An 18,451-nucleotide genomic window follows, 5' to 3' on the forward strand; every position below is an offset into this window, starting at 1 on the left:
ACAATGTTTAATTATCAAATCAAGGTAATTAGGATATTGATCACCTGAAATGTTTATCATTTTTTGTGTTATGAACATTTCATATCCACTTCTCTAGTTATTTTGAAATATACAATAAACTATTGTGAACTACAGTCACCCTATTGTGCTACTGAACCTTATATCTTATTTCTGCCATCTAACTGTATTTTGTATCCAATAACCAACCTTTCTTTATCCCCTGCTCATCACTATCCTTCCCAGCCTGTGATAACCAAAATTCTACTCTCTACCTCCGTGAGAGCAAATGTTTTAGCTCCCACAAATTAAAGAAAACATGTGTATGTTTATGGAGCCTTTGTAAAAAATTATTGATGAAAGCAATTGAAGGTGACACAAAAATGGGAAGGTATCTCATGTTCATGGATTCAAAGGATAAATATTGTTAAAATGTCCACACTACCCAAAGCAATCTACAGATTTAATGCAATCCCTATCAAAATACCAATGACATTCTTCCAGAAATAGAAAAAAATCCTAAAATTTAAATGAAACCACCAAAAATACAGAATAGATAAAACGATTCTAAGCAAAAAGAACAAAGTTGGAGGAATCATATTACCTGACTTCAAATTATACTACAGAGCTGTAGTAACCAAAATAGGATGGTGCTGGCATGAAAACAGACCCATAGACTGATGGAACAGAATAGAGAACCCAGAAATAAATCTACACATTTACAGTGAGTTTGGCTTCACATATTTTGAAACACTACTAGGTGCATTTATATTCAGTATTATGTGTTCTTAACTGAGTCTCCTTTCATCCTTTCTTGCCCTTTTTATATGAAGTGAGTACTTTCTAAATATTCCATTGTAATCCTACATTGATTTTTAAACTACATTTTTGTTCTAACAATTATAATATGCATTTTAATTTATTCTAGTATACTTTCAAATAACATTTAACTTCTCACATATAACATCAGAATCTACTTATAACTGTGTAATTCCATTTACACACCTGCAGGCTCTTTGTGTTCCTCTGTCTTGAATTTTAACTACAAATGCTATCAATCTCACCATACATTATTGCTGTGATTTTTATCTCAACAGTCAAATTAAAAAAAAATTTAATTCATTATCATTTCACACTACATATGAAATTATAATGCTCTCTCTCTTCTTCTTTATTTCCTCCAATTATAGGTATGTTGAACCATATGAAATTGTTCTACAGATCTCAGACACTGTTCATTTTGTTCACATATTCATCTTTTTTGAATCTATAATAAAGATAATATCAATTATCTACATTTTTAAATTGATAATAAAGATAATATCAAATTTGTTTACATATATATTTAACTTTTCTGATGCTCTGCATTCATTCTTGCCAATCTAGCTCCATTTTTCTGTAGTTTCTCTTTAGCGCAACGGGTTTCTTTAGTATATCTTATAGGGTGGGTCTTCTGAAATCAAATTCTTTCACGTTTTACCTATTAAAGATGTCTTTATTTCCCCTTTACTTTTGAAGGATATTTTTACAAGATATAGAATTATAAGTTGGCAAGTTATTTTTTTCCTTTGAGCACTTTAAAGATGTAATTCTATTGCTCTCTCTCATCTATCTGACTTAATGAAAAGTCAGCTATAATTGTGTTCCCCTTTATGTGATATGGCGTGTTTTTTTTTTCCTGATAACTCATCAATTGTGTCTCATCAATTTTGGAAAATTCTTACCTATAAATCTTTTAAAAATTATCTTTTGTCCTATTTAGTCTCTCTTTTCTTCTTTATTCCCTCCATTTATAGGTGTGCTAAACCATATGAAATTGTTCCACAGATCTCAGACACTGTGTATTTCGTTCACATATTCATCTTTTTTGTGTTTCAGTTTTGATAATCTCTTCTGACCTATTTTCAAGCTAACTGCTTATTTTCTTTGATATTTCCAGTATGCTATTAAGCTTATCAAATGACTTCTTCATTTTTGACATGTCTTATTCCTGGCATTTTCATTCAACTTTTTAAAAAATAATTTTTATCTCTGCTGAAATTCCCGTTCTGTTCAGACATGTTGCCCATCTTCAATACCACATTCTATCATAGTTATTTGAAATTCTCTCTCTTATACTTCCAATATCTTGGTGTTTTCTTGATTTTTTTAGGGTTTCTCTCTTCACCATGAATTACATTTTCTTATTTTTTCATTTGTCTTACAATTTTTATTGTATGAGGCATTATGCTTAAAAGAATAATAAAGGCTATAGTAAATAATATTTACCTCAGAGAAGGACATTCTTATCCTGTTAGCCATTTAGTGTAGGAGCTGAGTTATCCCAATTTGTAATTGAGCTAGGTCTAATATAAACCAAAATTGTTGTAGCATTAAGTTTTAACTCACCACGCTCTTAAAATACTTTGAGGACGTGATAAGGATTTTCCTTTCAACTAATTTTGAGATCTGAGCACAGGCAAAGCTCTGGAGAGCTCTTTATCCTTGACAATACAGAGAAAAAGCTCTCTGAACTGTGTGTGATACGAGGCCTAAAATTAAGACACAGAATTATGTGCCGTCTTGACATCTGAAACCAGAGGGCGTCGAGGGCCTTAACCCAAAAGTTTCCTTCCCCACTCTGCTCTTGTGGATAAGGTCCCCAGCCCAGTATCCACTGCCTTATCAAAGGGACCAGGCATAGTTCCTGCTTATCCCTGAGTAGTAGGTTTCAGTTCCCTGCCAGCCCACAGAATTATTCGAACAAGCCAGTCACATCCGCCTGTGGGAGCCAGGGGACACCTCATACTCTTGATATTACAAAGTCCGCCTTCTAGCATTGTTGATTGTTCACTGTATTCCCGAGTGCAGCCCTGATGTGGCCCTGCGTGATGTGCTGTGTCCTCTTCCCCAGGGCTTTAGTTTATGTATAAACTGCTTCCAATCTCATCAATTCAACACTAGACATCATGTGTTCACCCATTCTTATAACCTTAGGGTGGGAATTCCTCCTTCACCAATGGGGTGAAGAGAGGATGATTAAAACACTACTTTACAATGAAAAATCTTCTACTTGCAACGAAAAATCATTTTTAAAAAAAATCTCTAGTACATTCTCATTTCTTTCCAGACCCACCCCTGGATTTCTATACCTTGGAAGACATCTTTCCAACCTCTTGCCTTATCTCTAGACTTTGGAGGACCTTTTCTCCAAAGTCACTCAGTGAAGACCTGCCATGCCTCAAAGCTATTGATTTTCATTCTTTTCCTTTCACTCAGCTTTTGGAGAGCTATGGCAGTGTACTCAGGCGAGGCTTCTTGATGAAGAAATTTCTGGCTCCTCTGTTGGCCTTCTCTGAGACTACCCCAACAGAAGAATGAGGGTTGGGACACCTTGTTATAACCTCATGAGGTGGAAGTTTAATTCTCCCTTCAGACTTTGCTGGCAAGGGTGGGTTCTTTTGTCTTTTATTTTGCTTTTTTTTTTTCCCCCTGTGCTGTATGGTGGGAGTAGAGCGGTTATTTTCTAAAAACTTTCTCTTCTTTCCAGGCTGACAATTCTCTAGTCCTTGGCCTAAAGAGAGCTTTTATTAGGGCTTTTATGGTTTCTGCCCATTGGCGTTCCTAGTTTGCCAAATTCCCCAGTACCCAGAAATGAGGCAAAAGTAAACTTGGGAACTCAGTGCTTCATTGTTCCTTGGGTCACCTAGCCATTCTGCCTTCTTTTCTCCACTCTTCAGAGTCTTATTCTATTTGTTCTATATATAATGTCCATATTTTCAGATGTACTTAGCAGAAGGAATAGGGAGATATGTCTATTCCATATTTCCAGAAGTGGAAGTCACTAATGATAATCACTTGATAACCAGATACAGCTTTCCATTAAGAAAATGAAAATATGGTTATTTCTAAAATGATCAAAAGAAATGCGTTTTGAACTCTTTCACTTCAAGGGTACTGTTCTGCTTAAATGGGAAATATAAAATCAGCAATGACATGGTTCTGTGAACTATTCTTACATTCATTTTCTCATGAGGGGCATTTGGTCCTCTTTATCAGTATGTTCCTTATGATCTTATAAAGTTAAAATTTTAATATTAGGACAAATATGTTGTTTTTTTCCTGATAAACTAATATGTTTCTCTCACTTAATATTAAGAATTATATAATTCATTAATTGTCCATCTTCCCTTTCCTGCCAGCCCACTCAAACCTAAATTTTCTTACTTTCAATTTATTTGCTTATCTTAAATTTTTCTAGCATCACTACTGCTTCATTATCTTTTATTCTACAACTCCCAGTCTTTGGTTTATTATTCTAATGTGGCTGTGACAGCTTCAAAATAAACCTTCTCATATTTATTTTGAGAATAGATAATAATAGAAACAATGGGCTTTCTGAATTTTCTTTAGGAGTCACTTACAGGAGGCAATCTGACTGAATGGGTATTTCAGAAGACTTTTGAAGGTGTGTTCCCAGAACAAGTTCATTATATTTATTTAGATTACTTTTGTTTTCTTTTGTGTGGCTATAATAATGTGAAATAGAGCCCTCTTCAAACCATTTGTTATCAGTATACGTAGGAGTATGGTCATAGCTTCATCTATTCGTTCACTGATTCAACAAATATTTACCGAATACCTATTGAATCAGGATTTGGCATAAATATCTGTTCTAACAATTACTAATGTGTTACCCTAGGAAGTTATTTAACTTCTTTAAGTTTAACTTCCCATGAGTATAACGAGAATAGAATACTTACCTAACATGTTTGTAAGAATTAAATAATATGCCAAATTTAACTTACCTAGCACATCGACTCATCAAAATCATGCAGAAATCAGTTTCTCTTCTTCTCCAGCCCTTTTGCTGTATGTTGATAACCCCCTTTGTCCACATGTAAATTTGACAGGTTTTCAATATTTTTCAAACACCATTAAATTGAAAAAGCTCTAAAATTTGTTTTCTTCTATTATTTTTGACAGATATGTCTTATGGAGGAAGGTAATAATGAAATCATATTTTGGATGTTTTAAACTATTTTAAGAAAATAGGAATTTCTCATGTGAAAAATGAAGAAAACAGCTGCTGAAAAATCCTATTAACCTGGTGGAAGTTAGCCCATACCCCCAACATTTTACAAAGAATAAGTCTTGCAGCTATAAAAATGCTTTGAATAGTACACAGCACCATCTACAGTGAACTCCTCAATCTAAGATTCTCTTTTAACTCACATTTATATTTTCTTTTAACTTAATAATCTTTTTTTGCTTTTTTTTCTTGTGGTTAGAAAATTAATTCATATGCATTATAAGGTGGAAAAGAACCAAACCCATTATCTCATCACCTACAGACAACCCATGTTGCAGTATATAGTGAATCCTATGTTTATGATACAATGAAAAATGACATAAAAATCTCCTGATAACTCATAATATAATAAATTTCATGATTTTTATCTTATAAAATATTCATGGTGAACAAATGGCAAGATGGTAAAACATAATTTAATATAAACAACCAAGTGGGAAATGGGAGGTATAGCAAAATGACAGGGTCCAGTTATACAAAACTGATGGTATAGTTTAATCCAACAATAGTATTTTAGTATCTAGTATCTAGTATAATAGTATCTAGAAGAATGAGTAAACTGAGTACTCTTCAGCCAGTCATCTCAGCAATATTATTTTTCTTAATTGTTATTTAATGAGTATTAATTAGTCTCAGAAAGCAGAATTTGAGACAAGGTCTCTGACAGTTTCTGGAGTATTTTATACCTCTAATTAAGGGCTGATCCATATACCCAAAATCACTAAATGAGCTTGAGATTCTCTGGGGAGTTAAAGCGCAAGATGGCTTAGTAGATCAATAGTGAGATACAAAACCTTTAGCCTTTTGATTTCAGGGTCCCTTGTAAGCTAGGATGGGGTGAGCAAAAGTCATTATTGGTCAATACCTTATAAGTGGTTAAATGAATTGCTTAGCTTTGTTCAGCTTTTATTATCATTGGATAACTATTTGTTATCAGTTATAGATCCAATGGGTGACATTTTACCACTACAGTTCACTTGCCAGACCAGGTTTGAACAGTCTTTCAAACTGTAGAAGAAAACAAAAAATCAGTGAATGTCATTATTTTGGCAGTTTTGTAAATCTTCAAGACAGTCCATTCATCTATTTTTACTAAAGCTAGGAAAATTGGTGTAAAATTGAATATAAATAGGAATATTTTTCCTAAATTTTATGAAATTACTGCTCTTCTATAAGCCAAAGCTAGTTTCTTCTGTGTTTTCCAGATAAAGACACAGTAAAGCCTTTTTCTTTCTACTGAAAACCATGTTTGTATTGTGACAGTTGTGCAGTTTCATTGCTCTTTTTAGTAACTAATCGTTTCCTGGATTGTCTCTGCTGGACCTTTTTGCTCCTTTACTAAGGCAAGGTTTGTGGATTGTTCTGTGGTATATCTGAGAAACAGATGCTTTTTACTCCATATCAGAGTCGATTGGGGTTGCTGATGATTGTCTTAGTTTAAATAAATACTCTCTAGTAGGTCAACAATACACTTACGGAAATAAATGGCAAAGATTGAGGGAAGAAAAAAATATTAATCCCAAGTAGTTAGTAGCTCAAGGAAGAATTAGGCCTTATTTCAAATCCTGGTGCACTGTGTCCAGGAATAAGGACTAGAGAAAATATCTACAATAAAACATAACCAAGCAGGCATTAGATTTCCAATTCTCTAATTTTGAAAGACGGAACTTAATAATCTAATAACAAAAAATAAAATCTAATAATAGTTTAACAATCAATGACTGAATATTTAGCAAGAGCGTAATGCCTGGCACAGAAGTTGACAGAAAGATGGGTTACACATGGATTTAGCTTTCAAATAACATAACAGACAATTAGCAAATTGACAGCAAAGAATATTTTTGTTTTCCTTATAATCCTAGCACATAAGAGAGTGCTTTGCACAGAATGAGGGGTTATGTAACTACTGAATTCATGAATACATAAATAAATGAATGAGTGAATGAATGAATGAACTATTATAACTTAGTTTGTATATCTATTTAAACAGACTGATATGAAATTTTATAGATAAGAGGTTAATTGAAATCTGAGGATCAGAGATTTGCTGGAGAAATTAAAGACAAATCTCATGAAACATCTCTACCAGAAAAAAACCCATAGAAAACTCAGATAAATCTGGTTCTCTGCTACCTACAACTGGCATAATTTTGTCCTACAGTAAATGTATAAAAGCATTCTATATGATCCCATTTTAATTTATTTTTATGTGACTCCATTTTTTCTTCATCTACCCCTTACTAGTAAAATATTGGTTACCCCCAACCATCAGACAATCATGATTGGAAAATAAAGGAAGTAAAATTCTGATTATTTATTCCATTAGTGGGTATCTCTGGTAGAAGTTCCAGGAGCAAAATTTAAAGTGACTTCCTGGTATACCTGTCTAATTCAATTACTTATGCTTTCCTTTTCTGTTATTACTTATAATCATTGAGATTAAGTAATGATACAGCTGAAGTGTATTTATAAAAATAGAAAGATATACATGTATGTAGATAGATGTTTTATAATTTAGAGTATATGTACCATATGAAAGGATAGAGACACTGTAAACAAGCTTTTGATTATATGTATGCATGTGGATATACACTTGAACAAAATGCAGCTCTCTGGATAAAGCACAGCAGATAAGTATCATTAAAACTTTTCTCAGTGTCTTTATGTAGTAGAACAAAATGTTAAAACTGTATTCAGCCTATATCAACAAAATTTTACATTCTCTATCGTGAACCTGAAATTTCTCTTTGAAATCAGTGAAACGTGAAACCAGGGTGTGCTCAGGAAAAGAAAGTTACTTCATATTTTTTCATGGGTTTTCCTGATAATAATTGCCTGTGTTTTCCCATTTACCCTTAGCTTTGTCAGAGACCCTTCAGCATTTCCATAGAGCCATCCCACTAGAGGTCACAGATCACAAAACCCTACAGAAACAGGAAACCGAACTTCCTGAGTACACTACAAAACACAGAAACCTGTTTCCTCTACACATCTCAAACTGGCAAAGCTCAGTCTTAGCAGATTCAGTGTGGAATCAGCTATCAAAAAGGCCATACGGATTTTGTCCCCAAATTTCACATGAGCTACCTTGCTTCAAACTACTGAGATGAAGGGGGCAAGATTATTTGTCCTGCTTTCTAGTTTATGGAGTGGGGGCATTGGGCTTAACAACAGTAAGCATTCTTGGACTATACCTGAGGATGGGAACTCTCAGAAGACTATGCCTTCTGCTTCAGTTCCTCCAAATAAAATACAAAGTTTGCAAATACTGCCAACCACTCAGGACATGTCAGCGGAGATAGCTACAACTCCAGAGGCAAGAACTTCTGAAGACAGTCTTCTTAAATCAACACTGCCTCCCTCAGAAACAAGTGCACCTGCTGAGGGTGTGAGAAATCAAACTCTCACATCCACAGAGAAAGCAGAAGGAGTGGTCAAGTTACAGAATCTTACCCTCCCAACCAACGCTAGCATCAAGTTCAATCCTGGAGCAGAATCAGTGGTCCTTTCCAATTCTACACTGAAATTTCTTCAGAGCTTTGCCAGAAAGTCAAATGAACAAGCAACTTCTCTAAACACAGTTGGAGGCACTGGAGGCATTGGAGGCATTGGAGGCACTGGAGGCGTGGGAAATCGAGCCCCACGGGAAACATACCTCAGCCGGGGTGACAGCAGTTCCAGCCAAAGAACTGACTACCAAAAATCAAATTTCGAAACAACTAGAGGAAAGTAAGAAATCTTCTTTTCTTTTTGTTATTTCTCTGTCTATCAGGTCTAGAAGATTGCAAGTGAAATTTACCTCACTCCCAGAAAATTATTTCAAATTCAAGATGAAATTGGATCATATTTATAATTTCACCATTTCAGTTAGATAAAGTTATTGTTAATTTATCTAATAGGGAAAAATGAACAAATAAAATGCAGCAATTTTGTTCTAACTGAAATAATCATTCACTTTTCTACTCATTTATAGAGGTAGTTTTACTTAGAATAGTCATTGTCAAGCAAACTAGCACCACAGTGGCTGTTAGTTTAATTCAACTCAAGGATATGTTGATTGTGTTCCCAACCATACCCACAATATGAAAGGCAAAAATAAATAAATAAATAAAATTGGGGCATGAACAGATGTGAAAATTGGAATAGCAGTATTATAAAAAGTAACAGTTGTCAAAGATCGAAACAAGAACACCAGGGGTGCAATCCTGGCTTCAGTATGGTCTAGTTCCATGATTTTGAGCAACTCAATTGATCTCTGTGAACCTCTGTTTCTTCATATGGAAACTACAGATTTAATACAAGGAATGTCAATAAAAATAAAACTTTGCAGGGTTCTCATTCAGATAAAAATGAATGAAAAGTGCTTAGATGCATGCTCCTCACAGAATAGGTGCTCAACAACTCAAATTTTGCTAGTACCGTGATTATTTTGAGTTGTGTTGCCATCATGAATATGATGAATCAGAAAACTTATTTTTCAAATTAATTTTAATTTAAAGTTAGAGCAATTTGAGTGGTTGAAATAAAATAAAACAAATTTAAAGGAGTGTTGTTAAAGAGGGTTTTCAAAAGAAGTGATAGTCAAATCAAAATAAACAAAGAAAAAATATCTGGGTGGGTCAATATTTTATTCATTTAATGCTCAGAGTCATCTGTATGTTTGGAATACTAGAAGTTTAGTATTGCAAAACTAAACTTACAAATAGTTTTTACATGTAATAATACAAAGTCAAGACACCAGACATGTCTTGGGAGCAAAATGGGGTTAAATATCTTACTAATAATAAAATAAAATCCAAGTTAAAAATAGAAGTTGACACACCTGCTATGTGAAAGGCATTTGGTTAAAGCTGTTGCTGATATAAAGGTGAGAAGAAGAGAGACACTGGTGAGAATTCTAGCCAATGAATTTACTTATTTCTGTATTATTTATTAGTCAAGTCTATTTTTCACTATATTTCAAAAGTTATAGAATTTTTCAAAATATATAAGTAAATCTGATTGTAACTAAAAAAGTATTCACTTGGTGGACTTTGGAACAATCCCAGCTTACTGTAAAACAAATAGTACAGATTACAATATGTTCACTTTGGGACAAGTAGATTTGCCATTAAAAAAACATTTAACAGACATGCATTAATCTTTCTCACTTTGGGGGACAACAGGATTTTATCTATTAAATAATCAGAAATGTCATTTATTGAGAGCTTTTTCTAAATCACTTGAATGCATCATTTCTGTTAATCATATTTTATTAGAGGCTGTAATTAGATTTTTAAAAACTAATTACAGTAAAACCCTTGGACATTCATGGGAAACGATTGTGAGCTTTTCAGAGATGCTATAGCTAAGAATTTTTTTTTTTTTTTGAGAAGGAGTCTCGCTCTCTTGCCAGGCTGGAGTGCAGTGGCACGATCTTGGCTCACTGCAATCTTCGACTCCCAGGTTCAAGCGATTCTCTTGCCTCAGCCTTCTGAGTAGCTGGGACTACAGGTGGTGTGCCACCACACCCAGCTAATTTTTGTATTTTTAGTAGAGATGGGGTTTCACCATGTTGGCCAGGGTGGTCTTGATCTCTTGACCTCATGATCCACCCACCTCAGCCTCCCAAAGTGCTGGGATTACAGGCGTGAGCCACCGCACCCAGCCAGAATTTTTTAGTAGAAAGGGAAATATAATAAACAGAAAAAAGAGACAATTCAAGTTAAAATAGCATTTAAATTTTACATACCATATAGAAAGTGGCATACAGTTGTGTCATAATTAGAACTAGTAACTAATAGTTTGATAAATACTAGTTTTTAAATAAATGCTAGTTGTTTTATCCAAGGTCCTTGCTTTCAAATGTTGGGAACAATTTGATGAATATTTATAGTTTGCCCATCACGTGCCAGCACTGTGCTAGGCTTTGGGTTACACAGAATTTAAAAAAGTAATAATAATTCCTCTGTCTAAGGAATATTCCCTATAAAAAGTAAACACTAACATACCTATCAGACTTCAAAAAATTTTAATATGTGCTATGAGAAAACAAGATACTAAAGGTATAACTTGCTGAACAGAACTTTATCCTCTGGATTTTCCAACAAAAATAATCTTAAACTCTTTCTATAGAAAAGTACTAACTGCATGTAGGGATTCTCTCATTTGAGGTCCTGGAGAGCCTGAGGTTTTCTTTTGGTAATCCTTTCCATTACCAAGATTCCTTACTCATTAGGCCATGCAAATGACAATGGCATTAGAGAAAAACCTAGGTCCTTCGCTTTTGAACACAGTGCTGCAAACCCTTGATAAGGTCAAAAGAAGTCCTTCGTACATTCATTTGATTGGCAAATAATAATAATAATAGTAGCAAACACTTATATGGCATCTGTTACTAGTACTCTACTATTGTGAGTGAATATATTCACTCATTTAATCATTACTATAACTCCGTAAAGAAGAGGAAGATTTTATCATTATTTCTTTACAGAGGGATTAAGTAGCTTACCTAAGGTCACTTGGCTAACAAAGCTCAGGGCAAAGACTCAAATCCAAGCTGGCTGGCTTTGGAGTTGTAGCTCTCAGCTCCTACATTACACTCCCTTGGCAGGTACAGTCTCTTATCACAAGTGGGAGGATAAGCGTGACCAGTTCACTTCCCAGCTCGTGAGGCTTCACAGGCTATTGGTTGTCTCCAGAATACAATCTAGATTTGTTACCCAGTTAGTCACACGATGCCATCCTAGATCTTCCTCCTGCCTACCTCCCCAACCTCATCTTCCGCCACTTCCGGCTATTCAAATAAGTGGTTCTCTGGTACAATATGTGCTGTTTGTTAAACCCACCTTTCTTCCCTGTCTGCCCCTCTGACTAACAATGGGCCCTCTTTTGCCATCATTGTCTCTTTTCACACCTAATAATAACTCCAGGAAGCCTTCTCAGGTGAAGTTAGGTGGCCTAACTGCTCCTACAGGTCTCTTTGAATTCCCCTGTTCACTGCACTTACGACACTGCATAATAATCATAATGAATTTGTAGTATCTTTGCGTATAGGGACTTATTTTCAGAGCTAGCAAAGTCTCTGTTTTATAGCAGGTACACAATCAATATTTAATCATACTGAATGTGAAATATGAGGATTAATATGTGAATATAAAGAAGAAAGCTTCCCAAATAAATATTTGCATTTGTTTATGAAAAAAACCTGGTTGATTTAGAACAAACTCATACTTGTTCTTTTTTCTACCATTCTTGGAATTTTATAATAATTCTTAGTAAAAGGAGTATTTATGTTTATTACAGGTTCTTTTCTAGATTATTCAGGATTATTCTGGCATATTTTTGTTTCATCTTGTAGTTTTTCTTCTTTTTTTTTTTAGCCTTGCAGGAACTCCTGGCCAAAATAGACCTATGGTTTCCTGTCTGGCAGAGTGGGTGTTAGTCAATGACCAAGCACTTTGAAATAGGAAGGATGGAAATAAGAAATTAGGATTAGTGTATTTATATGTTGAACAAATATTTGCTGAACACCTTATCTGTCCCCAGCACTGTGCTTGTGCTGGGAGTAAAACAATGAACAAGAACTCCTACATGTCCTGCCTTATGGAACCAACAGCCCAGTGGCAGAGGTGAGAGGAGGAATAACAGTGAATCACAAATGCTGATTCTGAATGAAGCTTAAGAAATTGTAGTGTATAACAGGGGGAATGGCCTACCAGTTGTGAATGGGGTCAGTAAACCTTGCTTGAGAGGATAATAGGTGAAATGAGGTAATGATACAATCTAACTGCCTACTTAACTTTTCCCACAATTCCCAACCCCTGTACACATGTATCTGAATTTTTACCAAATCAGTGAATGGCTAGTTCCATAACTAGAAACCTTGGATAGATCTTTGGCATTTTTCTCTCCCTCCTGGTTTTTATCTAATCTATCAGAAAGTCTTGTTACACCTCTAATACATCCCAAATACCTCAGCTTCTCTCCATCCTCTACTTGCCATTATTCACCACTAGTGTTCTAATTGGTCCACTTCTTTCCACTCTTGTCTACCATAATCCATGATCCACAAAAGGGAGGGATCTTTTGAACATTTAAGTCAGATTAATGCATTTCACTGGATTAAGTCTTCATTATTGTAAGTGACACATTATTTTAGGTACTAATCACAAGGAAAAGTATGACATCATACTTGCTTAATTTGAATTTTTAGATTTGTCTTTCAGACTTTGAGATTTTGGTCACATATCACTTTTGCAAACTTAAGAAGGAAATGTAAATGAAACTGGTAAAGTATTTCAAAGGCAATGGCAACAACTGCTATCTGACCACTAGTGACTGAAAAATGCCTTTGATTTCAAGACACATTCTTGATTTCAGAGATGTGTGTCTTAAAATGTGTGAAATTTGGTCTTTCATTCATTGTCACACTCCAAGATCACTGCACTTCATTTCCTCCAGCCGCGCTGGCTTCCTTTCTGTTTATTGAACATGTCAAGTTAATATCTCAAAGGAAACTTTTTTTGCTCTTGCTGGAATGCTCTTTCTGCACCTTTTATAATGAAGGACTCCTGTTCCACTTGCACCTCCAGCTTTAATGTCACCTCTTCAAAGGGACCTTCTCTTACCACCCAATGTAAAGTTAACTATGCTCTCACTTGCCATTCCTTATTTTGTCACCTTTATTTTTTTCTTTGTAGGAATTATTTGAAATTATTCTGCTTGTATAGACAATGGTGTATTTTATGTCTTTCCGCAATACATCCCATGAAAACAGGGACCTTGCCTGTCTTATTACTACTCTATTTGCTGCCTAGAACAGTGCCAGGTGCATAGAAAGAGCTCAATAAAACTCTGTAAAATCATGGATTATTAGATGGGTTTGGCATCCAGAGGGGAGATCAAGGCTAGAGATATAAATTTGGCAAAGCATTGGTATAGAGAAATGTATTAAGTCATGAATGTGGATGATACTGAAAGAAAGAAGGACCTGGAATTATGAACAGAGAATCTCTAATATTTGATGAACTGATAGTGGTGGATGCCAACAATACAGCCTTAAATGGGGTGACCAGAGAAGTTAGGAAGGAATCTATAAAAGTGTGGTGTCATAGAGCAAAGGAAGAAAATATTTTAAGAAGGAGGTAAGTGATCAACAGTGTAAAATGCTGCTGAAAAAGACAAAATGAGGACTGAAAAATAGCCACTATTTCAGTTTAGTGAGCACCATGCTCTGGCCTGAGAGAATTGAGGTATGAAGGAAGGCAAAAGAGAGCCATTAAAGCCAACTCAATTAAGGAGGGCTTTTATGGAAAAAAAAAAAAAAGGAGAAAGTGGTCAGAAGCCAAGGCCAGTCCAGTTATTTATGTTTTGTGTTTGTTTCTTATTATATTTCATTTTATATACAGAGGGCTCATACATATGTTAACATGTTAATGAGAAGGGTCAGAGGAAGGTAAAATTTGAATATGCAGAAAAAAAGGGATTTTTTTTCTGAGTTTAATGACAAATTAGAAAACTAGAAATTATTATTTCTGAGTTTAATGACAAATTAGAAAATTATTCTGAGTTTAATGACAAATTAGAAAATTACAAAAATTAACCATTAAATTCTGCTATCATACTTTTTTTCTGCTCATTTTATGTAAATTATGAATAGGTTTTAGAAGTGAATTATCTGATCAGCTAAATTCTTGTGTTGTTTTCAAAGTTATTATTAGGCCTAATAACATCCAAAATGGGTTATTCTTACATGCTGTTAAATTCTAAAGAGAAACCATTATACTAAAGGGTATTTTCTTATATCTTTGTGAAATAGATGTCTCTATTACATTACTGCCAGTGAAATAAACACTACATAAAGTATATTCTCTATCAACTTTTACCCATTAATCACATTCTTTACTTCATTACTTTGCTGTTTCTACTCTGTTACTATAAATATATATTGCATTTCATATGCTAGAATTTAATGAGTGCTTATATATTCCTAATAATTAAGTGGGAACTTTTTGTATTCCCACAACTTCTGCTTTTCTGAATATAAAACTATAATTTTAAATTTATTATTTGGGGGTAAATGCTAAGAGAGTCAGTTTACAGGAACTGGATTAAGCATAGAATTCTGCATCACGGCATCTGTTAGCCTGCCTTTGTGGTCTGCACGCTGGGAAAGCCTGACACCTACTGGAATAGAAACAGTTTACAATGCCCGGAATATGCTCAAGTCACAGTTTTGCAGGGAAGGGGGAAACAAAAAATAAAATTAGGTAAAATAAAACAAATTTATGGAAAAGGTTATATTAAAGGTTGACTTTAAGAATCATTACTTATAAAATATATATGTTATACATATTTAATTCGATGTACCACTTTAAAAATATACTACTTTTCACTTTAAAATTGGAAAATAGGTTGGATCCAAACAGCAAACTCTATGTACATCCTGTGATGGGCATACATTCGGCTCGCTCTCATAAAACTTTACACTGACAATATTGTGTACAGACAGTAATTTGTGGCTGTGAGGCACTCTAAAGTCATCTATCATTGAAAACTCAATTACATTCACCACACTGTTCCCACTACAGAAAGCAAATAAAATTATGCCTGACAAAAATATTTTAATTGCAAAAGTTGGCACATAAAAAAGGGTTTCTTCTTAAAGTCTAAATTAACCATAAATCAAAGTATCTAAAATTCCCCATAATCTGAGCTTTGCATAATTGCTTTTCAAAAAATTATTTTAAATATCAATTTATTTATATGATTCTTTTACAAAACTGATATTTTTATCTCAGTTTGAATACTATATAAAATTTTGTAAAAGGATCAAGCATATAAAGATACACTACAAAAAAAGAACCACAAACATAAATTATTTTGTCAGGAAATGAAACAATGATTTTCTTAAGGAAATAAGTATTGAGATGAACTTGTCTTTTGGACTTTTAGCCAAAGCTAAATATCAAATGTCTAATGCTTTATTTAAATATAATTTACATATCAAGAATCTTTTCACTAAGTGTAAATTATTGCTTCCCATTTTTATTATCTTTTTTCATGTTGTATATATTTCCCTTGAATTATTTTCTCGTTTATGACTAGTGAACTACATGCAAATTATAGTCTTTCTAATTAATAATTTGATTAAAAACTTCTCTTTTTAGCTTGATTGGAAAAAATAAAGATTTTAATAAATAGATTCTATAACACTTTGGAAGTATTTATGTTCATGACTTCTTAAGACTGTAGATAAATTCTGAACGTTTTTTTTTTTCCTGAGAGGAAGCTTCATCTGAATTGAACATAAATGATGATGATGGTCTTCTGTATTGGCTTTATGGAAATTATTGACTTGAAACATACAAGCAATTATGGTCAAGATGAATTTATCATGTCATTAAAGAAGCAAAATAGGAGCTGTGTTTCTTTGTATCTGAGGCAAAAAAATATTGAGGCCATATTATATATATCCTCTTCAAAAAAAATCCCACTTAACTCTGAATCATTTAATTATTATAAGTAGTGATAGCAGCAAATATTTTACTTTTCTTAAAATATTTAGTCTCACGACAATCGTGTGAGGTAGATAATATTATTGTAGATGCTTCGTAGATGAGGTAGTCACTTTTGCCAGCCAAAGTCATGGCTATAAATTGTGGAGTCAAGATCTAAAAGCAGGTAGCCTGGCTCCAGCGACCAACTATGTTATGGGAAATTTTTCAGGGAAATTTTGCTTTATTTTCTTTTGCTTATGCAGGTGTGCCCACTGCCCCCACCCCTCACCCTTGCCTAATTCAGGATTAGAAAAAAAAAAAAACAACTCTAGGCACAGAAATACACTCTCTTCTTTATTCACACCTATGTGTGCAGTTAAAAGGAGAATAAAAATCTTGTCCAGCAGGCAGACCTTCATCATCAGAAATGACCTTCTAATTCTGATCTACGAGGTGAAAAAAGCATGTATTGATGACAACTCTGATGTTGCCAGAAATGCCTCATTGCCCTCCTCCTCTCTTCTTTTCCCCTTTCCTGTTATTTTGTCCTATTTTTTCATCCTTTGCTCTATGTCTTACTTTTTCTTCTTCAACTCTCTCTGATTTTGACAAGAGATATGCAAAATTATTATTTTTCACTTTGTGTGGCATTTTTTTCAGTATGTATGTATTTATTTATTTTTATTGTGGTAAAATATACATTAAAAAATTTACCATTCTATCCGTCTTTAAATGTACAGTTCTGTGGCTTTAAGTAGGTTCACATTGTTTTGCAGTCATCACTGCCGTCTATTTCTGGAACGTTTTCATCTTCCCAAACTGAAGCTCTGTACCCATTAAATAATAACTTCCCATTGCACCCTCCCTACCATCCCTAGCAATCACCATTCTATTTTCTGTCTCTATGAATTTAACCACTTAAGGACATCATATAAGTGAAACTGTACAATATTTGTCCTTTTGTGTCTTGTTTATTTCACTTAGCATAGTATTTTCAAGGTTCTTCCTTTTCAAAGGTTGAATAATACCCCATTTTGAGTGTGTGTGTGTGTCTGTGTGTGTTTGTGTGTGTGATTTTCTTTTTCCATTCATCTGTCAATGGACACTTGAGTTGCCTCTACCTTTCTGTTATTGTGATACATGATATTTTAATGACGTTCTCAAATTAGGGTAGTGTGCTAGGGAGAACACGTACTCTGACTAGTGGTGCTATCTAAAATCTGTTCTATTTTTATTGACTTAGGACACATAGTTTTCCTCAGGGACTTAATAATTGAACCGTTAAAACAAATGAGGGTTTAGCTGAATTTTTTCCCTGATTATTGACACCAATAAAAATAAGTTTGTTAAGATATAGTTACCTTTAAAATTCTATTTTCCTCTTTAAACAAATTATTTTTTACTAAGTGATATTTTTTAAAAAGAGAGAGGGGGGAATTAACCACATATGTCAGACTTATAGAGTTGAGAATGAGATGAGCAGGTTGGATTTGCAAAAAGTAGTAAACACTTATAAAAAAATATAAGACTAACTTTTATATATTTAGGATATGTTTGTCCCACTTATCACTGAATTGGGTGGGGATTTTATCGCTATGGACTTCAGGAGTTTAGTGTAAAATGATGTACAACACTATTATTTCATAATTTTGCCATTAGTAATGGTCAAACAGTTAAGTTTTGTTTGGATGTATTTTCATGCAATAATAATCTTATAATTAAGATGATAGTATTTTTCATGAGGTAAATTAGGAATAATATGAATAAATTATTCTCTTGTGAGGGATTAATATTTTTCTCTCTAAATTAAGTCCCACCGGAGACTTAGTTCTTCCCCTGAAGCATTTATGAATTCATTAATGTGTTCATATGTTGTCATTTGCAAACTGTAGTCATCTTTAAG

At 33.9% G+C, this 18,451-nt stretch overlaps 1 protein-coding gene across 1 annotated transcript in view; it reads left to right on the top strand.

The window, feature by feature from the left end:
* Window positions 1-18,451, top strand: part of MMRN1 (multimerin 1) — an 80,182-nt gene that overhangs the window by 7,306 nt on the left and 54,425 nt on the right. The window contains exon 2 of the mRNA XM_517342.6: window positions 7,928-8,797. Coding sequence (XP_517342.5) covers window positions 8,175-8,797 — 623 coding nt within the window. The 5' untranslated portion in view covers window positions 7,928-8,174. The remainder of the gene's footprint in view (window positions 1-7,927; window positions 8,798-18,451) is intronic.

Source organism: Pan troglodytes, chromosome 3, assembly GCF_028858775.2.
Source record: "Pan troglodytes isolate AG18354 chromosome 3, NHGRI_mPanTro3-v2.0_pri, whole genome shotgun sequence".
Classification (NCBI taxonomy): Eukaryota; Metazoa; Chordata; class Mammalia; order Primates; family Hominidae; genus Pan; species Pan troglodytes.